This window comes from Sciurus vulgaris (assembly GCF_902686455.1).
Source record: "Sciurus vulgaris genome assembly, chromosome: 4".
Taxonomy (NCBI): domain Eukaryota; kingdom Metazoa; phylum Chordata; class Mammalia; order Rodentia; family Sciuridae; genus Sciurus; species Sciurus vulgaris.
The window spans coordinates 95,367,010-95,387,903 of NC_136464.1; the positions used below are offsets into that span (position 1 = coordinate 95,367,010).

The following is a 20,894-nucleotide window of genomic DNA, read 5'->3' on the forward strand; positions in this document are numbered from 1 at the left end:
TAGGTTGGTTACACAATCTAGCTATTGTGAACTGAGCAGCTATGAACACTGATGTGACTGCATCACTGTACTATGCTGATTTTAAGTGCTTTGGGTATAAACCAAGGAGTGGGATAGCTGGGTCAAATGGTGGGTCTATTCCATGTTTTCTGAGGAATCTCCATACTGCTTTCCAGAGTGGCTGTACCAATTTGCAACTCTACCAGCAATGTATGAGTGTGCCTTTTTCCCCACATTCATACCAACACTTATTATTGCTTGTGTTCTTGATAATAGCCATTCTAATTGGAGTTAGATGAAATTTTAGGGTGGTTTTAATTTGCATTTCTCTAATCACTAGGAATGATGATCGCTTTTTCATATATTTGTTGATCATCTGTATATCTTCTTCTGTGAAGTGTCTGCCCATTTCCTTAGCCCATTTATTGATTGGGTTCTTTGTATTTTGGGTGTAAAGTTTTTTAAGTTCTTTATAGACTTTGGAGATAAGTGCTCTGTCTGAAGTGTGTGTGGAAAAGATTTTCTCCCACTCTGTAGGCTCTCTTTTCACATTATTAATTGTTTCTTGTACTGAGAAAAAACTTTTTAGTTTGAATCTATCCCAGTTATTGATTCTAGGTTTTATTTCTTGCGCTATGGGGGTTTTGTTAAAGAAGTGTGGTCCTAAGCCAACGTGATGGAGATTTGGCCTACTTTTTCTTCTATTTGGTGAATGGTCTCAGTTCTAATTCCTAGGTCCTTGATCCATTTTGAGTTGACTTTTGTATAGGGTGAGATATAGGTTGGTTCAACAACCATAAATCAATAGACTTAAGGATAAGAATCATATGGTTATTTCAACTGACGCAGAAAAAACATTTGACAAAACACAACACCCCTTCATGCTCAAAACACTAGGAAAAATAGGGATAGTAGGAATATACGTGAACATTGTAAAGGCTATTTATGCTAAGCACATGGCCAACATCATTCTTAATGGAGAAAAACTGAAAGCATTCTCTTTAAAAATGGGAACAAGACAGGGATGCCCTCTTTCACCACTTCTACTCAACATAGTACTTGAAATACTAGCCAGAGCAATTAGACGGACTACAGAAATTAAAGGGATACGACTAGGAAAAGAGGAACTTAAGTTGTCACTATTTGCTGATGACATAATTCTCTATTTAGAGAACCCAAAAAAATCCTCCAGAAAACTTCTAGACCTCATAAATGAATTCAGCAAAATAGCAGGTTATAAAATCCACATGCATAAATCTAAAGCATTTTTATACATAAGCGATAAAACATCTGAAAGGAAAATGAGGAAAACAACTCCATTCGCAATAGCCTCAAAAATAAAAAAAAATAAAACACTTGGGAATCAATCTAACCAAAGAGGTGAAAGATCTCTACAATGAAAACTACAAACGTTGAAGAAAGAAATTGAGGAAGACCTTAGAAGATGGAAAGATCTCCCATGTTCTTGGATAGGCAGAATTAATATTATCAAAATGGCCCTACTTCCAAGGGTGCTATACAGATTTAACACAATTCCAATTAAAATTCCTACGACATTTCTCATAGAAACAGAAAAAGCAATCATGAAATTCATCTGGAAGAACAAAAGATCCAGAATAGCCAAAGCAATCCTGGGCAGGAAGAGTGATGCGGGAGGTATCACTATACGAGACCTTAAACTCTACTATAGAGCAATAGTAACAAAAACAGCATGGTACTGGCACCAAAATAGGTAGATTATTGGTGCAGGATAGAAGACATGAAGACATACCCACATAAGTACAGTAACCTCATACTAGACAAAGGTGCCAAAAACTTACAATGGAGAAAAGATAGCCAATACTCCTTTTAACCTTCTAACAATGTTAGTAGAAAAAAACAGATGAAAGATGGGCGAATAATATTGGAAAGCAGTGATCTGAAGGATGAAGAAGCTAAACAAAGTCCAGCACTTCCAGAGAATTTCTTAAGATCTGAGAATTCATTGCTTACACTCGTTTATTCAGTGGTTCTTTTCTAGGAGTTCTATCAGAATCTTGAGGAAATATTTTAAAATATCTATATACAGGACTTATTAGATTCACTGATAAATCTAATAATCTTCAGGGGAAAGCCTAGACTTGCAAATTTTCAAATTTCCCCAGGTCATTGTGATGCACAATTCTAGTTGGAAACTAGAGAAGCAGACAATCATCACTGCAGTCTCATCTCTCTTCCATATAACCAATTACCTTTATCATTTGGGGATCTGGTCAAAAGGAGGAAAAGAGTAAGAGAAAGCCACTTCCTGTAAACCCAATTTAATTTTCTTGGGTAGGGACATGCAGGGACTGGGTAAATTCAAAAGCTAACTTGATTTCATTACATAAGGTCCTTATCTCCCACCTCTTGGCAACACACTGTAGATTTAAGAGTAGAGTTTAGAGTCTTATCAAGTGTCTGCTTCTGTCAGAAAAGGATCAGATGTCAATCAATTATTTGTTCTTCCCTCTTCTTTTCCACTTAATCGCCACATGGTCCTGTCAATCTGACTTCCTTAAAATCCTGGTAAAAGTAATCTCTTGGCATGTTTACAACTCAACAACTTTCTTTTCCAAACTAAGAATTGATATCACCCACACTGAAGGGCACCTTTTCCATACATATAAACTGGAAACAAACAAACTCATTGTGGTATTTTCCCTCAATTATCTAATTTCCAAATTGGAAATTTCTCCTTTTTAAACCTTACTGCCAAGGGAAAATCATTTTGATATAACTTATGAACAGCAACAGGACTGCTATTCATTTTTAAATGCCTTTGTTTTTGTTTGAGTTTTAAGATAAAACTGATTAAGAAAATTTTGCTTTCTTGTGTTATTTTATAATAATTAATAGAAAAGTTTGGTGCAAAAAATATTTGAAAAAAAAATTTAATAAATTCATTGTTTTCACCATATTTGCCATGAAAGCATAAAAGAAAGCTTACATTCTAATACTTCTTTGAAAGTATCAATATTTTAAGTGACATCTTCAACAATTAAGTCATTTCAAATTATTTTCATTCAGGGAATGCTTGAGTTTCTAAATAAGGAAAATTCACTCCATATACATCATTGTTAAAACAAAAGTATTTCAAATACTTTGGAAATAAAATTGGTTGATTAATACCTTGTTTTTGGCTTCAATGTTTGCATTGTGTGAAAGGAGTTTTGCTGCTATTGATGTGTTCTCAGTATAAACAGCATAGTGGAGAGCAGTGTTGCCACTGGAGTCCATGACATTTGGATCAGCACCATGTTCTAACAGAATAGTTGCACATTCCTCTTCCTGGCACTGTATGGCCTGTCAGTATTGGAACAAGAAACAGATTGTACATTCAAGTTTCAAGATAAACATTCTTCAGTTTTCACCAATTAGTTATATTAATAAATTCATGTTTAAGAATTTAAATCAAATTCATCTCCTGCTGAAATGGTTGGTTACTACCTACCTTCATCAGTGCTGTGCTGCTGTCACTGTCACAGATGTCAATGTCACATTTCCTCTCTACCAGAAGAGTCACCACTTCTGGATGGCCATAGGCACAGGCGAAGTGTAGAGCAGTCCTATGACAGTGGAAGAATTTTTTAGATATTATAGAGCATCATCTCAAGATATACAATTATTTATGTGACTGCAAACATTAAATAGCATGTAATTCCTTTGTCTTCAAAGCAAATATTTTCTTCTGAAAATATAGCATTTATTAGTTCTTACTACTCATTAATGAACATGCAAACTATTTGATTTACACGTCCTTCCTTCCTCCCTCTCTCCCGTGCAATTAATTTCCCTCTCCTCTGCCCTCCCCTCCCCTTTCCTTTCTTGCTGTCTCTCTCTCTCACGTTTGTGGTACTGGGGATGGAACCCAGGGCCATCAGCAAGCACTAGCACTGAACTACATCTCCAGCCAGCCGAGAGAAGCCTTTTTGAATAAAAAGAACACCAACTGAAGTTTGAATCCTACTTTAAGCTGTGATCCTTACTAGTTATTCCTTAACTTTTCTGTGTGTCATTTTTCTCACTCTTAAGATTGGGATTAAAAATAGTAGTTACCTCACAGGATACCAGCAAAATGCTTAAATGAAAATCCATGCAAGGTATTTAGAACTGTTTTCAATTCAGAGTTCAATGATTATTAGATGTAATTGTTATTACTATTATTAATACTTATCAAAGACAACATTTCAATTAAGTAAAACAATACAATTATACCTACTTTGCAGATATGTATTTCAATGAGTCTAAGATTCTATTTTTCTCACATTTTGACATCTGAGACATTGGAATGCCAGTTGTTTTTGTCAACTCTGCATTGATGTCACCAAAAGAATCAACAAGAACAATGTAGAAGAGGAAGAATTTATTCTGATTCATGGTTTCAGAGGTTTAGTCCATGGTTAGCTGACTCTATAGCTCTAGGCTTGAGGTAAGACGGACATCATGGAAGAATAGTGCTGAGGAGGAAAGTAGTTCAGAACAAGACAAACAGGAAGCAGAGAGAGTTTCATTCACCAGGGATAAATTATAAAACCCCAAAGGCTTGCCAGTGAACTACTTCTTCCAGATATACCCTATCTGCTTACAGTTACCACCCAGTTAAACCATATAGGTGCGTTAATCCACTGATTAGGTTAAGGTTATCAAAACCTAATCTTTTTACCTCTGAACATCCCTGCATTATCTCACACATGAACTTTTGAGGAGATGCCACACATCTGAACCCATAATATCACTTATAGTTCATAATGTATTACAACTATAAATGGCATTTAAAAATTTTTAATACACAAAATAACAGGTTATCACACAATCTACGGTGCCTCATAGTAAGGGAAATACAGTGTGTACAATAGTTCTATGGCAATTCTGTTTATATGGGTTGGCACTTAAATATTAAATTTTGGTACTTAAGAGTACTATGGGTAAAGATTGCTGAATAACAACAAAGTGATTAAAAAGCAAAGGAATTCTTTTCAGTAAATTTTAAGTCACAGAAAAGTCAGGATACAAATGAACATAAATACTTTACTAATTATATTTAGAGAATGTATGGAAATCAGGTATTTCCTTAATATCAATATTTCAATATTGTTATAACTTTTCAAAAGGGCAGTTAAGAGTTATTATTTATAATTTCCTACCTTCAGAAATGCTTTTGTTTGAGAGAGTAAGTTTCAGTTGAAATTAGGGCCTATTATTCCATTTTAAATAACTCAACTTGCTAGACTGCACAGATTAGCATGGAGGTTTTCAAGAAGGGTCCTGAGAGAGAGTAAAATATGGCTGCTACATAATAGGTACTCAGGTTATGTTTGGTGAATAAATGAACTGACAAAATGCATAAATATCAATGGGGAGTTCAATATTTTTCAAAAAAAACTTTTATAAAGTAAAGCAATCACTTTTGTAAAAGTAATCATCATTTATATATGCTTTTATTTTCATAAGGATGTAACTAAAAAGACTAATCTATAATCGTATATATATATAATAAAACGTATAAGAAATGTACACATAATAAAATCTACATAGATAAAAAATTCCTTTACTTATAAAGATACAAACACACACACACACACACACACACACACAAAGTAATAGAAAATGAGAAATTCTTTTTCTGTGCTAGATTCATATCCCTGCTTTTCCCAAGGGTTAATTTTTATTAACAATAACCTTTTACTGGAACTTCTCTCAATGTTCACTGTCGAAATCAAAGAAGATAGAAAAAAAAAGTTCATGCAAAACTTTTACCAAAATTAACCAAATGCTAGATCAAAAAGTCAGACTCATGAAATGTGAAATACTGAATTAACGGAGTATATTTCTAGTGTCAGTGAAATTAAGCTAGAAACAAAAAGATGAGAAACCCCTCCATTCTACTGGAGTAGAATACACTTCTAAGTAAAAAATGAAAATCTGTTATAATTCGAATGTGTGAAAACAAATTTTATATCATTTTGTACATACTGTAGCTAACACAAGATTACAATCTATTTGTATACATGTACAATCAAACTGACTTTTTTCCTCACTTGATAAAACAAAGTATATCTTCTCAACACACATGTATATTTACGCAAACCTCAATGGTCATATATTATTCTGACCAACAGATACATTGTAATTTGTAATTTACTTGTAAAAGCTATTCTATGGGTTCTTCAGGGATATATACCAGGGATTACATCCAGGGGTGCTTAACCACTGAACCACATATCCACCCCTTATTATTTTTTATTTGTAGACAGGGTCTCACTAGGTTGCTTACAGTCCTGCTAAACTGCTGAGGCTGTCTCCTGCCTCAGCCTCCCAAACTGCTGGGATTACAGGTGTGCGCCCAGCTTCTATGGGTTGTTGTTGTTGTTGTTGTTGTTGTTCTTCTTCTTCTTCTTCTTCTTTTAATTCTTAGTTGTAGATGGACACAATACCTTTTATTATTTTATTTATTTATTTTTTTGTGGTGCTGAGTATTGAACCCAGTGCCTCACATGTGGTAGGTAAGAACTCTACCACTGAGCTACTATCCCAGTCCCCTGTGAATTCTTCTTAATGCATTGTTATTTTAAGCAGCACTGAGAAAAACAAACTATATCACTTATTATTTCCTAAAGATATTTTAGTATAATAGAATTTCTTGGTAGAGACATACATTTTAAAATATGCTAGGGTGGATAAAATTGTCTATTTGAAAAGTCATAATTTAAGCTTTAAGCAAAAGCATACCCGTTTTTCAATCTCACAAATTTTGTAGGACTAGCCCTAGCTCAGTGGTTCCTTCAACAAATCTTTACACAAATTTTGTAGCTGGTTAAACACTGTTTCATTTTAACTTAAATTCCTTCTCTTACCAGGGACAAAGAAATTTTTCCCATGTCCATAGGTAACTTACAGATCTGCAAAAGTGTACCTTACTAAATTTAAGTGAGAGTTCAGAGTGTAGAGGTATACTTAGTAGTATAGTACTTGTCTAAGAAGCACAAGGCTCTGGGTGCAACACCCAGCATAAAAAAATAAATGGAGTTCTGTTTTTTCCCCTTTTCATTTGAAATAATTCTCTGTACTTGAAGATATAATTTTATCTGATATACATGTTATGTGTGTGTGTGTGTGTGTGTGCATACATGTATATATATATAAATATTTCGCAACAGTTTTTTTTTTTTTCAGTGCTGGGGATTGAACCCAGGGCCTTGTGTGTGCAAGGCAAGCACTCTACCAACTGAGCTATATCCCCAGCCCCAGTTTGTTTTTTATTTTAACTTTTTTTCTGATATGCAGGGGTTTTGATTTTTTTATTTCTGCAAACTGACCACTGGAATAGTTTCTTTTAGACTACGGTTATAACTTAGGGACAGTGCATGCTTACTAAGCACCAGGCCATAGGTTCAATCCTGAGTTCCATAAAAGGAAAAAGAATGTTTGCTTTTGCACTACAGTAAAGCAGCCACATCAATGTTCATAGCTGCTCAATTCACAATAGCTAGATTGTGGAACCAACCTACATGTCCTTCAATTGATGAATGGTTAAAGAAACTGTGGTATATATATACACAATGGAATATTACTCAGTCATAAAGAATAAAATTATGGTATTTGCTGGTAAATGGATGGAGTTGGAAAATATGCTAAGTGAGATAAGCCAAACCCAAAAACCCAAAGGCTGAATGATTTCTCTGATAAGTGGATGATGATACATAATGAGAGTAGGGGGCCGGGGGTAAGAGAAGAATGGAGGAAATTTGGATGGTGTAGAGGGAAATGGGGCAGGAGGCGGTGGGGGAAGGAAAATAGTGAACTGAGACATACATTATTATCCTATGTACATGTATGATGACATGAATGATGTGATCTACATTGTGTACAACCATGGAAGTGAAAAGTTGTACCCCATTTGTATACAATGAATCAAAATGCAGCCTGTAAAAAGTTTTTAAAAAAGCAGATATGTAGGATGAATGAGTCTAGAGATCTAATTTATGACATGAGGACTAAAATTAATAAAATTGTATTATGAATTTTTGTTAAATTAGATGTTAGTTGCTCTTATCAAAAACCTAACTACATGAAACGACAGCTGTTAACCAACTTTACTATAGTAACCATTTTAACATATATGTGTATGTATTTCACATCACATTGCAAAGCCCAAATATAACCAATAAAGTTCACTTAAAAGCATGAAAATAAAAAGGAAAAAAGAATGCTTGCTTTTGAAGTTATTCTTAGGAAGGTCTTGGCCAATATAAAAAATGTATAATGCATAAGTAGGCCTGCATGTTTTCTTTTGGTACTTTTCCCATTCTGTATTATTAAAAAATTTTAATCGATAGTCTATGGAGAAACTTACCTTGTGACATAAAAATCTAGCTAGTTTTCTCCAGTTATCATGCATTTCATATACGAATAATTTATTATTTCCTATTAATGTGGAATGTCACCAGTTTCAAGTTCTAAATTCTTACATACATTTGGGTGCTTTTGAATTTTCTATTCTGTTGCATTCGTTTATCTGTCTTTTCAGTTGCCAATAATCAATTAATTTGTGAAAATTAACAGTGTATTTGGGTACCAAGAAGTCAAGTCCTTAGTACAAAAAGTTTCTTAGTGTCATCACAATAGTAAAAGCGTGGAAAGAAACAAAAAATGCTAACTTTGATATTTTAATTTGGTTTATCTAAAATGGATAAATACAAAAAGATCTCATTTTGGGAATGAGTCTTCCTTATTCAAGAACAGAGCTACCTTCCCAATTGGTACACACTTTATAAAAAATGGATATTAATTTTTTCTATTCATTTCAAGTCCTTTAGTTGATAGAGGAAATATTTCTCACTATGCACTTTTCTACACCGTGCATATGGTTTTAAAACTGTGTATTTTAAAAATAAAATGCTGCATATACTTAATTTTGCTAGTTACATCCCGTTAAATAGTCAAAGAGCTTTTACATGGGAATCATAAGTGAATCGGAAATGAGTTAAAAGTTTTGTTTTTGTTTTGCTGCTCATTAAGAGGTTCTGAGTGCTAGACCCCCTCAAGGTGTTTGAGGGGCATGAAAGCCGGAATCCCTCTCTTCCCCCAAGGCCCAGCTGGGGAAGTGCACGTTTCTTCCAAACCGCCCTCCTCCCACACCAAACCCCTTGGCTTAAAGCCCCTATTACCTGTTCTTCTTGTCTTTATCATTCACGCCATTTTCCCCAAGAATAAGGATATGCTGCACTTTGGCTACATTGCCCATGCTTGCAGCCTTGTGGATCTTTCCCATATCCTTGTCTCTGATGTGGTACCTGGGCGAGTTGAGACTACTGGCATTCTCAAGCCCAAAGCCCACGCAATTCCTTCGCAAGTTGCTGGAGGAGCCCAAGGGCGAACGGCCCTTACTCCCGAATCCAAAAATCTTCTTCATGGCAGAGGCCACCAGCCTCAGAGGCACCTTTCCTCCCGCTTGGCTTTGCACCGTCTCCGGAACCCGATATTGAGTCTTGAAGATAAGCAAACCTAGTCTCGCCACAATGTCCCAATGGGGAAGCTCCAAGCTTCCATCTTTCCATGAAAAACAATCGTCTCCAAGATGCACCCCTTAAGTAACAGTGCGCGTGCGCAGTCTCAGTCTGCGCTGACACCGCGCATGTTCACAAATGCCCGGTAGCCGAGGGCGCTCAGTGCGCATGTACAAGGCCGAGTTTCTTTTTTCAAGTCTTCGCCCTTTAGCGCCCCTGTGGTTGTGTCAGGTTTGTCACATCAGTGCTCCTCGTCCGAGAAGGCTTGGGGCTCTTGTTTGGAGGGGCCTGGCAACGAGGGTGCGGGTAACCCAACCTCCTGGGCCATGTCGCTCTAGGACCGCGCAGTTGCTTCCTGGCGGTCGGACACTAAAGGGCCGGAGGGTGCGGGCAGCATCTGGGGGGCAGCTGGAGGTGCCCGGCCGCCAGGATTTGAAGAAGAGGCTCCGGGAGTGGACGTGGGTAGAGCTTGCCAACGTTCCCTTGAACTCTCGGAACGCGTTGGAGGTGAGCCTGCCAGAGCGCCGGTCATCTACCATCTCCCACAGTCAGCCCGTGCCCTTCTCAGCGGGACCGGGACCTCGGGGAAGCAGGGGGCGGTTCAACGAAGCGGTGGCTTTACCAGGTACCAAGTGGGTTGTGTGGGACATGGGACTGGGTCTTCCTGTGAGCGACTTGGGCAGCTGCATCTGTGCGCCCGGCGCTCCAGGACTTAGCTCTGATTTGTCGCTGGGTGGACGTGGTGTTTCTGTAGAAGCAGTGAACTCTGTGAGGAGCAAATCTTTACCTTGGTTGAACACGCCAGTCAATTGGTTTCTGTGCATTCAAGTCAGGCCATCCTGCTACTGCCACACCTGCCGCTGCCTCTTATAGAAAAGCAGATAGACTCTGTCCTCACTTGAAGGAGAAAAAAAAATGTACTTTAAGAATTTGGATTGGGAATGGGTGGAATATGCATACGGGTGAGGTTATGAAAGAAAAAGGGAATTCGTTTTGCAGAGCGCCTTATTTGCGTGCAGTCTAAATTCTTTCATTTGGGAGTTCGTGGAGTTAGAAGTGGCAGCTTCCATAGCGCAATGAATAGATATATAGAGTCAGTTTTAGAATAAAAATTAATGGAATATGTTAAGAGATTGTGTACATTTTGGATCAGAATGACCGCCCGAAGAAAACAACATAATCTTCAAATTTTGATTTGACTTGGAAAAAGTAATTACTTTATAAAGCATTTTTTCCAATGAAAATTCTTGTATCTACTTTAAATTCATGTATCTATTTTAAATTCTTACATAAATTAATGAGTTCTTTCATAAGTTTTTATAACAAATGAAGCAAGTTTTTACTATTACTCTTTTTTGATGATGACATACAGATTTATTTAACTACTAGTATTCACTTTATGAACACACCAAAATGTATTTTTTATTGTGTACAAATAGATGTGGGTTTTTTCAGTATCTTACCATCATAAAGCTATGTGAATTTTCTTTTTATGTTTTTATTATTGAATTGCAGTTATACATAATATTGGGTTTTATTTTGACATAACCATACATGTAATATAATGCAGTCCCTAGGACTTCCTCATTCCTCTTTCCTTCCCTCCTCCCTTCCCCTGCTGCTCTTCCACTACTATACTGGTCAACCTTCTATTTATTTAGTGTTTTTTTTTTTTTTTTTTTTTTTTTTTTTTTTTTTAATATTGGCGCTTTGTAGTTATACATAGAGATGCACTTCACTGTCGTATATTCATATATGTACATAGTGTATTGTCAATTTTATTCTGCATTTCCTCCCTTTTCCCCAGCCCTTCTCTCTCCTCTATTCCCTTCCTCTGTTCCACTGATCTTTCTTCCATTTTCATGGGCTCTCCCTTTCCCCCCCTTTTTTTCCTGTATTTTAAACTAGTTTCTGTATATGAGAGAAGACATTTGAACCTTGATTTTGTGAATCTTGCTTATTTCATGGGCTTAGCATGATATTCTCCATTTCCATCTTTTTACCCACAAATGGCATAATTTCATTCATTTTATGGCAGAATAAAACTTTATTGTGTATACATCCCACATTTTCATAATCCATTTTTCTCTTGTTGGGCATCTGGGCTGATTCCATGATTTGGCTATTGTGAACTGTGTTGCTATAAACATTGAAGTGATTTTATCACTCTAGTGTGTTGATTTTGTTCTTTTAGATAAATACCAAGGAGTGGGATAACTGGGTCCTATGTTGGTTCCATTCCTAGTCTTTTGAGGAATCTCCATACTGCTTTCCAAAGTGGTTGTATGATTGTCACTTTTGTGTCATTAAGTCTTCCCATTTTAGAGCATGGTGTGTTTTTCCATTTGTTCACGTCTTGATTTGTTATCTTGCCTGTAGATATTACATCATTTTAAACATTATTAATGAAGCATTTTTCTCCATTTCCATTTGTAAGACATTTTTCCTAATATGATTATAGGTGTTAGTTTTCCCAAATTTGTTTCCCATATCTCATGGCAAACTTAAAATCCTGGTGATGATTTTTATAATAGTCTCAGATTTTCTAAGTGAATAATTACATCATTACTAAGAAAGTAGTTATCTTTTTTCAAGTATATATGCCATTTAGTTTATTTTTTATTTGATCTAATGAAATTAATTTAATATAGTTAAGTTCATTTAAATGGTTTAATGGTCATTTATCTGTGTTCACTTTCATATATTAATAGAAATAGCTGGCTTATCCCTTGTGCCTGATTGTAATTGAAATGTTGCTAGTGTTTTGCCATTTTAAATGATAATGTCTCTATTTTTTATTTTTAGATAATGTTTGTTGTATTTCCAGTTTTGATTAGAAACGCTTCCCATATTTTTTCTCTTTATTGAGATGTTCATTTAAAATGTTGAGTAAATAGACTATTGAGTAAATGGACTGCCTCTGAGAAGGAATCCCATTTATTTGCTTAGTGTGTATTTTTCTTATGTTTGATGGATTTTCTTTCCAAATATTTTATCTAGATTATTTCCATTTTCATTCATATGTGACATTTTTGCATCATTTTATGAGGTTTTAATATTAATGTTTTTCCAAATTAATATAATGAATGAAAGTTGAGACTCCCATTTTCGTTGTACTTGGTAAATTCGTTAGAATTTAAAGTTTACTAGAATTCATTTATGAAACCATCTGGTCCCATTGCTTTATAATAGTAGCATCTCATAGTAACCCTTTTGATATGATAATTCATCTATTCATGTTTGACACTTACTGAATTATTTTCATTCGTAAATGCTCCTTCCTCTTGGCCCTCTTAATCAATCGATAATAATTGCATCTTTTTTTTCTCTTACAGTTTTTTTTTCCTTAAATCTGTTATGTACTTGTGGTTACCTTTCTCTTTACTACTATTGTAGTTTCACTTGCTTTTAGTACCTTAATTAAGATTGTCAGGATTTTATTTCATTTTTATTTTCAGTCAGCTCTTAGGTATATTTATCCCTTTTGTTGGTTTTTCTGTCATTTTTAATTGTTAGTAATATTTTTAAATACTCTTAAGACTGTGTTTTTGTTATTATTTTTCTCATTTCTTAACATGAATACTAAGATCCCTTTATTTTTAGTCCTTTAGTTTGAATAAAATGGTCATGAAGTGTTCTTTTAGCTGTTTTCTTTTCATGAATTAGAATTTAAATTTCATTATTTTCCCTCATGACTGGATTCATACAGAGAAACATCTTCTTCACCAATGAGGCCAACTAAATACTCTGGGGGCCTCTCCAACCTTCATGGATGTGCATCTTTTCTAGGCATATTCATGTAATTTCCCAGCTGGATAGGTGTGCCTGTTTCTTTTTTAGAAACTCATAATCTTTTGTTCCTTGTAGTTTTTGTCTGCAGTACTTCAGGTTCTCTAGTGTTCAACAAATTGCTGAGTTCTTCCTTAACTCTCCTTTACCCCTAGATATGGAAAGTATGCCAGTTCCTCACCAGCACTCCATGTCACACCAGACACAAACCAATCTCTCTCCCAAAGCCAGAATGCTGGACTTCTGCCCCTCGCTTCTCTCTGTGTTCCAAGGAAAACACTGAGAGTTGGATTTTTCCCCCCCGATCACACCTAGTTACCTATTTGGAGGAAGGGCTATCACAAGTAGAATGCAGTAATTGTCTTCTCCATTTCAATTCAAGCTATTTTTGGTTTGGCACTTTTCTGGAGTTCTCTTAAAGGCTTTTGAACAGTATATTGTCATTAAGTCAATGTCTCTATAGTGGAAGGAGGTCTGGGCCTTTCTGTTTGGCCATCTTGGTAGGATTACTCCAATGCAAGCTTTTATGTATAAGAGAAATCAAAGTACTTAATTATTTTGAGTTATTATAATTTGGTTTCTAGTAAAGCAGAGAATTCATTTTCTAACTTACACAGAAGTGTGTTGAATTTCACTTTTAAAATTGAATATATTTTTTACTAGCATTTGCATTTTTATGGAAATTACAGATTTAGCTAAAAGGGGTTAATAAATCTATATATACAACTGCTGTGCTTTCTCCATGAGTTGTCAATTAATATTATATAATAATCTTTTCTTTGCCATTTCAAGCTTAAACTCTACCTTGTCTCATTTTAACTTTGCTTTTTTTTCTGCTGAGTTTTCTTATTTTTCTTTTTTATTGGTTCTTTTTCATTATATATGACAGAATTCATTTTGACATAATTATAAAAGCATGGAATATGTTTTGTTCTAATTCAGTGCCCAGTACCTCCTTTTCCTGCCCCTTTCACCAACTCCTCTTCTCTTTCCTCTACTCTACTGATCTTTCTGCCATTTACTGCCATTTCTGCCATTAGTTATTTTTTAAATTTCTTGTGGATGTACACAATAGTGAGATTCACTGTGATATATTCATATATATATATTCATATATATATAGGAATGCTTTTTCTTTTTGTTTGTATTTACCTGATATTCCTTTGCCACTCTTATATTTTCTTTTTTAAAAAAGTTTAAGTGGTGCATTGTAATTATAACAAGAGATTCATTATTATATATTTGTACATGCCCGTAATCTAATTGGTCTGTTTCATTCTCCCATACCTCCCCCTTTCCCTTCCCTCCTTCTTCCCCAGGTTCCCTACCTCTCTTCTCTTGGAGTCACTTCTCTTTTCATGAGGTCCCCTTTCTTTTCCTTTTTTTCTTTCTAGCTTCTGGGTATGAGAGAAAATATGAACTTTGACTTCCCGAGTCTGGCTTATCTCCCTCAGCATAATGTTCCCCAGTTCCAGCCTATTCCTGTGGATGCCAAAATTTTATTCTTCCTTATAGCTGACTAAAACTTCACTGTGTATTGACAGCACATTTTCTTTCTCCAGTCGTTTGTTTAGATACCTGGGTAGTTCCATAGCTTGGCTATTGTAACTTAATTCTGCTTATCCAAGGACATGAGGAGAATTTGAAAATTTATTTTTACTAGGAAATATTTTTACTTGGGGAAGAATGGAGGGTCTGGGGTCAGCATTCAGTGCTTCTCTCTTTACCTTCAGGGACCCATTGTACTGTCACTGGGAAGGGATTTATTTGGGGAAGGATCCTCCCAGAGACTGCCTTTTCAGGCTTGGAGGATATCTCCTTTCCCGGGAGTGTCTTGTCAGTGTATGATGTTTGCTTCCTTCCCAAGGATTGTCCTGTCATGCAAAAGAATATATTGGGAAAGGATCAATGTTATCAATGTGTTGCCTTCTTCCTCACTCCCTGTTTCCAGGCCACAGTATTTTGAGTTTCGTCATTTTCCATATCTTACAATTTTTGTATGTTGATTTTGTATCTTGTAACTTTGCTGTACATATTTATCAGCTCTGTAAGTCTTCAGGTGGAATTTTATGGGTCCTCTAACTATATGATCATAACATCAGTAAGCACTAATAGCTAGACTTCTTCCTTTCTTTTTTGTATCTTTTCTTTCTTTCTTGTGCCTAATTGCACTGACTAAAATTTCAAGTATTATATTCAGTAGAGGTGTTGACTGTTGACATTGTTGGTTCTGATTTTAGAGGGAAATTCTTTCAGTTTTTTTTTCCATTAAGTATAATGTTAGCTTTGGGTTTGTTATATTTAACCTTTATGATGTTGAGGTAATATCCCTCTATCTCCAATTTATTATTTATTTATTTGGTACTGGAGATTGAACCCAGAGGTGCTTTACAACTAAAGTATATCTCCAGGCCTTTTTATTTTTTTGTTTTGAGGCACAATCTCACTAAATTGCTTAGGGCCTCACTAAGTGTCTGAGACTGGCCTTGAACTTGAAATCCTCCTCCCTCAGCCTCCCAAGCTACTGGGATTACAGGTATACACTACCACACCTTAATTATACTTAACTATGGGATTCATTGATGTTTGTAAATGAATGTAATATGTTTCATTCTCCCCATAACTCTCCCTTTCTCTTTTTCCCCCTTCCCCAGATTCCCTCCCTCTCCTCTGTTGAAGTCACTTCTCTTTTCATGAGCTCTATCTCTAATTTATAGAGTTTTTTTTTCTGTTTCTTTCCATCAATTTTTTTAAAATTTATTTTTATTATAAACAAATGGGATACATGTTGTTTCTGTTTGTACATGGAGTAACAGAATACCATTTGCATATTCACAAATTTACATAGAGCAATGATGTTTGATTCATTCCATTATTTTTTTCCTTCCCCCCCACCCCTCCCACCTCTCTTTTCCCTCTATACAGTCCCTCCTTCCTCTATTCTTGTCCCCCTCCCACCCCCCATTAAGTGTCATCATCCGCTTATCAGTGAGAACATTCCTCTTTTGGATTTTTGAGATTGGCTTATCTCACTTAACATGATATTCTCCAATTTCATCCATTTGCCTGCAAATGCCATAATTTTATTATTCTTTATAGCTGAGTAATATTCCATTGTGTATATATATATATATATATATATATATATATATATATACCACAGTTTCTTTATCCATTCATCAATTGAAGGGCATCTAGGTTGGTTCCATAGTCTGGCTATTGTGAATTGAGCCGCTATGAACGTTGATGTGGCTGTATCTCTGTAGTGTGCTGATTTTAAGTCCTTTGGGTATAGGCCGAGGAGTGGGATAGCTGGGTCAAATGGTAGGTCCATTCCAAGTTTTCTAAGGTATCTCCACACTGCTTTCCAGAGTGGCGGCACTAATTTGCAGTCCCACCAGCAATGTATGAGTGTACCTTTTTCCCCACATCCTCGCCAACACCTATTGTTGCTTGTGTTCTTGATAATCGCCATTCTAATTGGGGTGAGATGGAATCTTAGTGTAGTTTTGATTTGCATTTCTCTTATTACTAAAGATGGTGAACATTTTCTCATATATCTCTTGATTGCTTGTACATTTTCTTCTGTGAAGTATCTGTTCATTTCCTTAGCCCATTTGTTGATTGGGTTATTTGTATTCTTGGTGTAGAGTTTTTTGAGTTCTTTATATATTCTGGAAATTAGTGCTCTATCTGAAGTATGAGTGGCAAAGATATTCTCCCACTCTGTAGGCTCTCTCTTGACATTGCTGATAGTTTCCTTTGCTGAGAGAAAGCTATTTAGTTTGAATCTATCCCAGTTATTGATTCTAGCTTTTATTTCTTGTGCTATGGGAGTCCTGTTAAAGAAGTCTGATCCTAAGCCAACACGGTGAAGATTTGGAGCTACTTTTTCTTCTATAAGATGCAGGGTCTCTGGTCTGATTTCAAGGTCCTTGATCCATTGTGAGTTGAGTTTTGTGCAGGGTAAGAGATAGGGGTTTAGTTTCATTCTGTTGCATAAGGTTTTCCAGTTTTCCCAGCACCATTTGTTGAAGAGGCTATCTTTTCTCCATTGCATATTTTTGGCACCTTTGTCTACTATTAGAAAATTGTATTTATTTGGGTTTGTGTCCGTGTCCTCTATTCTGTACCATTGATCTACCTGTCTATTTTGGTGCCAATACCATGCCGTTTTTGTTACTATTGCTTTGTGGTATAGTTGAAGTTCTGGTATTGCGATACCCCCTGTTTCATTCTTCCTGCTAAGGATTGCTTTTGCTATTCTGGGTTACTTATTCTTCCAGATGAATTTCATGATTGCTTGATCTATTTCTGTGAAGTACATCATTGGGATTTTAATTGGAATTGCATTGAATCTGTATAGCACTTTTGGCAGTATGGCCATCTTGACAATATTAATTCTGCCTATCCAAGAACATGGGAGATCTTTCCATCTTCTAAGGTCTTCCTTAATTTCTTTCTTCAGTGTTTTGTAGTTTTCATTGTAGAGCTCTTTTACCTCTTTGGTTAGATTGATACCCAAGTATTTTATTTTTTTTGAGGCTATTGCAAATGAAGTTGTCTTCCTCATTTCCCTTTCAGCTGTTTCATTGCTTGCGTATAAAAATGCTGTAGATTTATGCATGTTGATTTTATAGCCTGCTGTTTTGCTGAATTCATTGATGAGGTCCAGAAGTTTTCTGGAGGAGGTTTTTGGGTCCTCTAAATATAGAATCATGTCATCGGCAAATAGTGACAGCTTAAGTTCCTCTTTTCCTATTCATATCCCTTTAATTTCCTTAGTCTGCCTAATTGCTCTGGCTAGAGTTTCGAGGACAATGTTGAATAGAAGTGGTGAAAGAGGACATCCCTGTCTTGTTCCTGTTTTTAAAGGGAATGGTTTCAGTTTTTCTCCATTAAGAATGATGTTGGCCATGGGCTTAGCATAAATAGCCTTTACTATGTTGAGGTATGTTCCTACTATCCCTATTTTTTCTAGTGTTTTCAGCATGAAGGAGTGTTGTATATTGTCAAATGCTTTTTCTGCGTCATTTGAAATAACCATATGATTCTTATCCTTAAGTCTACTGACATGATGGATTACGTTGATTGATTTACGGATGTTAAACCATCCTTGCATTCCAGGAATGAACCCCACTTGATCGTGGTGCACAATTTTCTTAATATGTTTTTGGATACGGTTTGCCAATATTTTGTTAAGGATCTTAGCATCTATATTTATCAAGGATATTGGTCTAAAATTTTCTTTCCTTGATGTGTCTTTTCCAGGTTTGGGTATGAGGGTGATATTAGCTTCATAGAATGAGTTTGGTTGGGTACCCTCCTTTTCTATTTTCTGGAATACTTTGAGAAGTATTGTAATGAGTTCTTCTTTGAAGGTCTTGTAGAACTCAGCTGAGAATCCATCTGGTCCTGGGCTTTTCTTGGATCGTAGATTTTTAATGGCTTCTTCTATTTCACTGCTTGATATTGATCTGTTTAAATTGTGTATGTCCTCCTGGTTCAGTTTGGGAGGAGCATATGCCTCTAGAAATTTGTCAATGTCTTCCGTACTTTCTATTTTGTTGGAATACAGATTTTCAAAGTAGCTTCTCATTATGTTCTGTATCTCAGTGGTGTCTGTTGTGATTTTCCTTTTGTATCATGTATTTTAGTAATTTGAGTCTTCTCTCTCCTTCTCTTTGTTAGTGTGGCTAAGGGTTTATCTATTTTGTTTACTTTCTCAAAGAACCAACTTTTTGTTATATCAATTTTTTGAATAGTTTCTTTTGTTTCAATTTCATTGATTTCAGCTCTGATTTTAATTATTTCCTGTCTTCTACTACTTTTGCTGTTATTCTGTTCTTCTTTTTCAAGGGCTTTGAGCTGTAGTGTTAGGTCATTTAATTGTTGACTTTTCATTCTTTTCTGGAATGCGCCCCATGCAATGAATTTTCCTCTTGGTACCGCTTTCATAGTGTCCCAGAGATTTTGATATGTTGTATCATCATTCTCATTGACCTCTAAGAATTTTTTAATCTCCTACCTGATGTTTTTTGTTATTCATGTTTCATTCAATAGCATATCATTTAGTCTCCAAGTGTTGGAGTGATTTCCTTTTTTTACTTTGTCATTGATTTCTACTCTCAGTCCATTATGATCTGATAGAACACAAGGCAGTATCTCTATTTTTTTTGCATTTCCTAAGGGCTGCTTTGTGGCATAACATATGGTCTATTTTCGAGAAGGTTCCATGTGCTGCTGAGAAGAAAGTGTATCTGCTCGTTGATGGATGGAATATTCTATATATGTCTATTAAGTTTAGGTTATTGATTGTGTTATTGAACTCTATGGTTTCTTTGGTTGGATTTTGTTTGGAAGATCTTTCTAGTGGTGACAGCGGTGCGTTAAAGTCGCCCAGAAATATTGTGTTGTGGTCTATGTGATTCTTGAAATTGAGAAGGATTTGTTTGATGTGCAGGAAGGCACCATTGTTTGGGGCATAAATATTTACTATTGTTATGTCTTCCTGATTTATGGTTCCCTTAAGCAGTATGAAATGTCCTTCTTTATCCTTTCTGACTAACTTTGGCTTGAAGTCCACTTTATGTGATATAAGGATGGAAACCCCCACTTTTTTACTGAGTCCATGTGTGTGGTAGGTTTTTTCCCATCCTTTCACCTTTAGTCTGTGGATGTCTTTTTCTATGAGATGAGTCTCTTTCAGGCAGCATATTGTTGGGTCTTTCTTTTTAATCCATTCTGCCAGTCTATGTCTTTTGATTGATGAGTTTAGGCCATTAACGTTCAGCGTTATCAATGAGAAATGATTTGTATTCCCAGTCATTTGGCTTATTTTTGGTTTTTAAGTTGGCTTGGTTTCTCCTTTGAGTGGGTTTTCTCTAAGGTAGTTCCTCCCTTTGGTGACCTACATTGTTGTTTTTCCTTTGCTCCTCATGGAATATTTTGTTGAGAACTTTCTGTAGTGCAGGCTTTCTATTTGTAAATTCTTTTTAACTTTTGTTTATCATGGAAGGATTTTATTTCATCTTCAAATCTGAAGGTTAGTTTTGCTGGGTATAGGATTCTTGGTTGGCAACCATGTTCTTTCAGAGCTTGAAATATGTTGTTCCAGGCCCTTCTAGCTTTTAGAGTCTGGGTTGAGAAGTCTGCTGCTATCCGTATTGGTCTCCCCCCATATGTAATCCGATGCTTTTCTCTCGCGGCCTTCAAAATCCTATCTTTTTTTTGAATGTTAGGCATTTTCATTATAATGTGCCTTGGTGTGGATCTGTTGTGATTCTGTGCATTTGGTGTTCTGTAAGCCTCTTGTATTTGATTTTCCATTTCATTCTTCAGGTTTGGGAAATTTTCTGATATTATTTCATTGAATAGGTTGTTCATTCCTTTGGTTTGTATCTCTGTGCCTTCCTCAATCCCAATAATTCTTATGATGTCCCATAGTTCTTGGAGATTCTGTTCATGATTTGTTACCATCTTCTCTGTTTGGGCGACTTTATTTTCAAGATTAAATATTTTGTCTTCATTGTCTGAGGTTCTGTCTTCCAAGTGGTCTAGTCTGTTGGTGATGCTTTC

The 20,894-nt window shown here is 35.8% G+C and overlaps 2 protein-coding genes across 9 annotated transcripts in view; one reads left to right on the forward strand and one right to left on the reverse strand.

Moving 5' to 3' along the window:
- ANKRD26 (ankyrin repeat domain containing 26) overlaps positions 1-9,592 on the reverse strand; it is a 124,705-nt gene extending 115,113 nt beyond the window's left edge. For 4 of the 8 annotated variants that reach the window (XM_079136807.1, XM_079136811.1, XM_079136810.1 and 1 more), the window contains exons 1-3: positions 9,189-9,592; positions 3,473-3,587; positions 3,151-3,324 (exon numbers count right to left, since the gene is read on the reverse strand). In XM_079136807.1, the coding sequence (XP_078992933.1) occupies positions 3,151-3,324; positions 3,473-3,587; positions 9,189-9,433 (534 nt within the window). In that variant the 5' untranslated portion in view covers positions 9,434-9,592. Of the gene's footprint in view, positions 1-3,150; positions 3,325-3,472; positions 3,588-9,188 lie in introns of those variants that run through there. The other 4 variants (XM_079136808.1, XM_079136809.1, XM_079136806.1 and 1 more) reach the window with 2 other exon arrangements.
- A 73-nt stretch (positions 9,593-9,665) lies between these two features.
- LOC306658955 (uncharacterized protein) overlaps positions 9,666-20,894 on the forward strand; it is a gene marked incomplete at both ends in the record, with an annotated part of 82,596 nt that continues 71,367 nt past the window's right edge. Inside the window, one exon of the mRNA XM_079136229.1 lies at positions 9,666-10,034. Within this exon, the coding sequence (XP_078992355.1) occupies positions 9,666-10,034 (369 nt within the window). The remainder of the gene's footprint in view (positions 10,035-20,894) is intronic.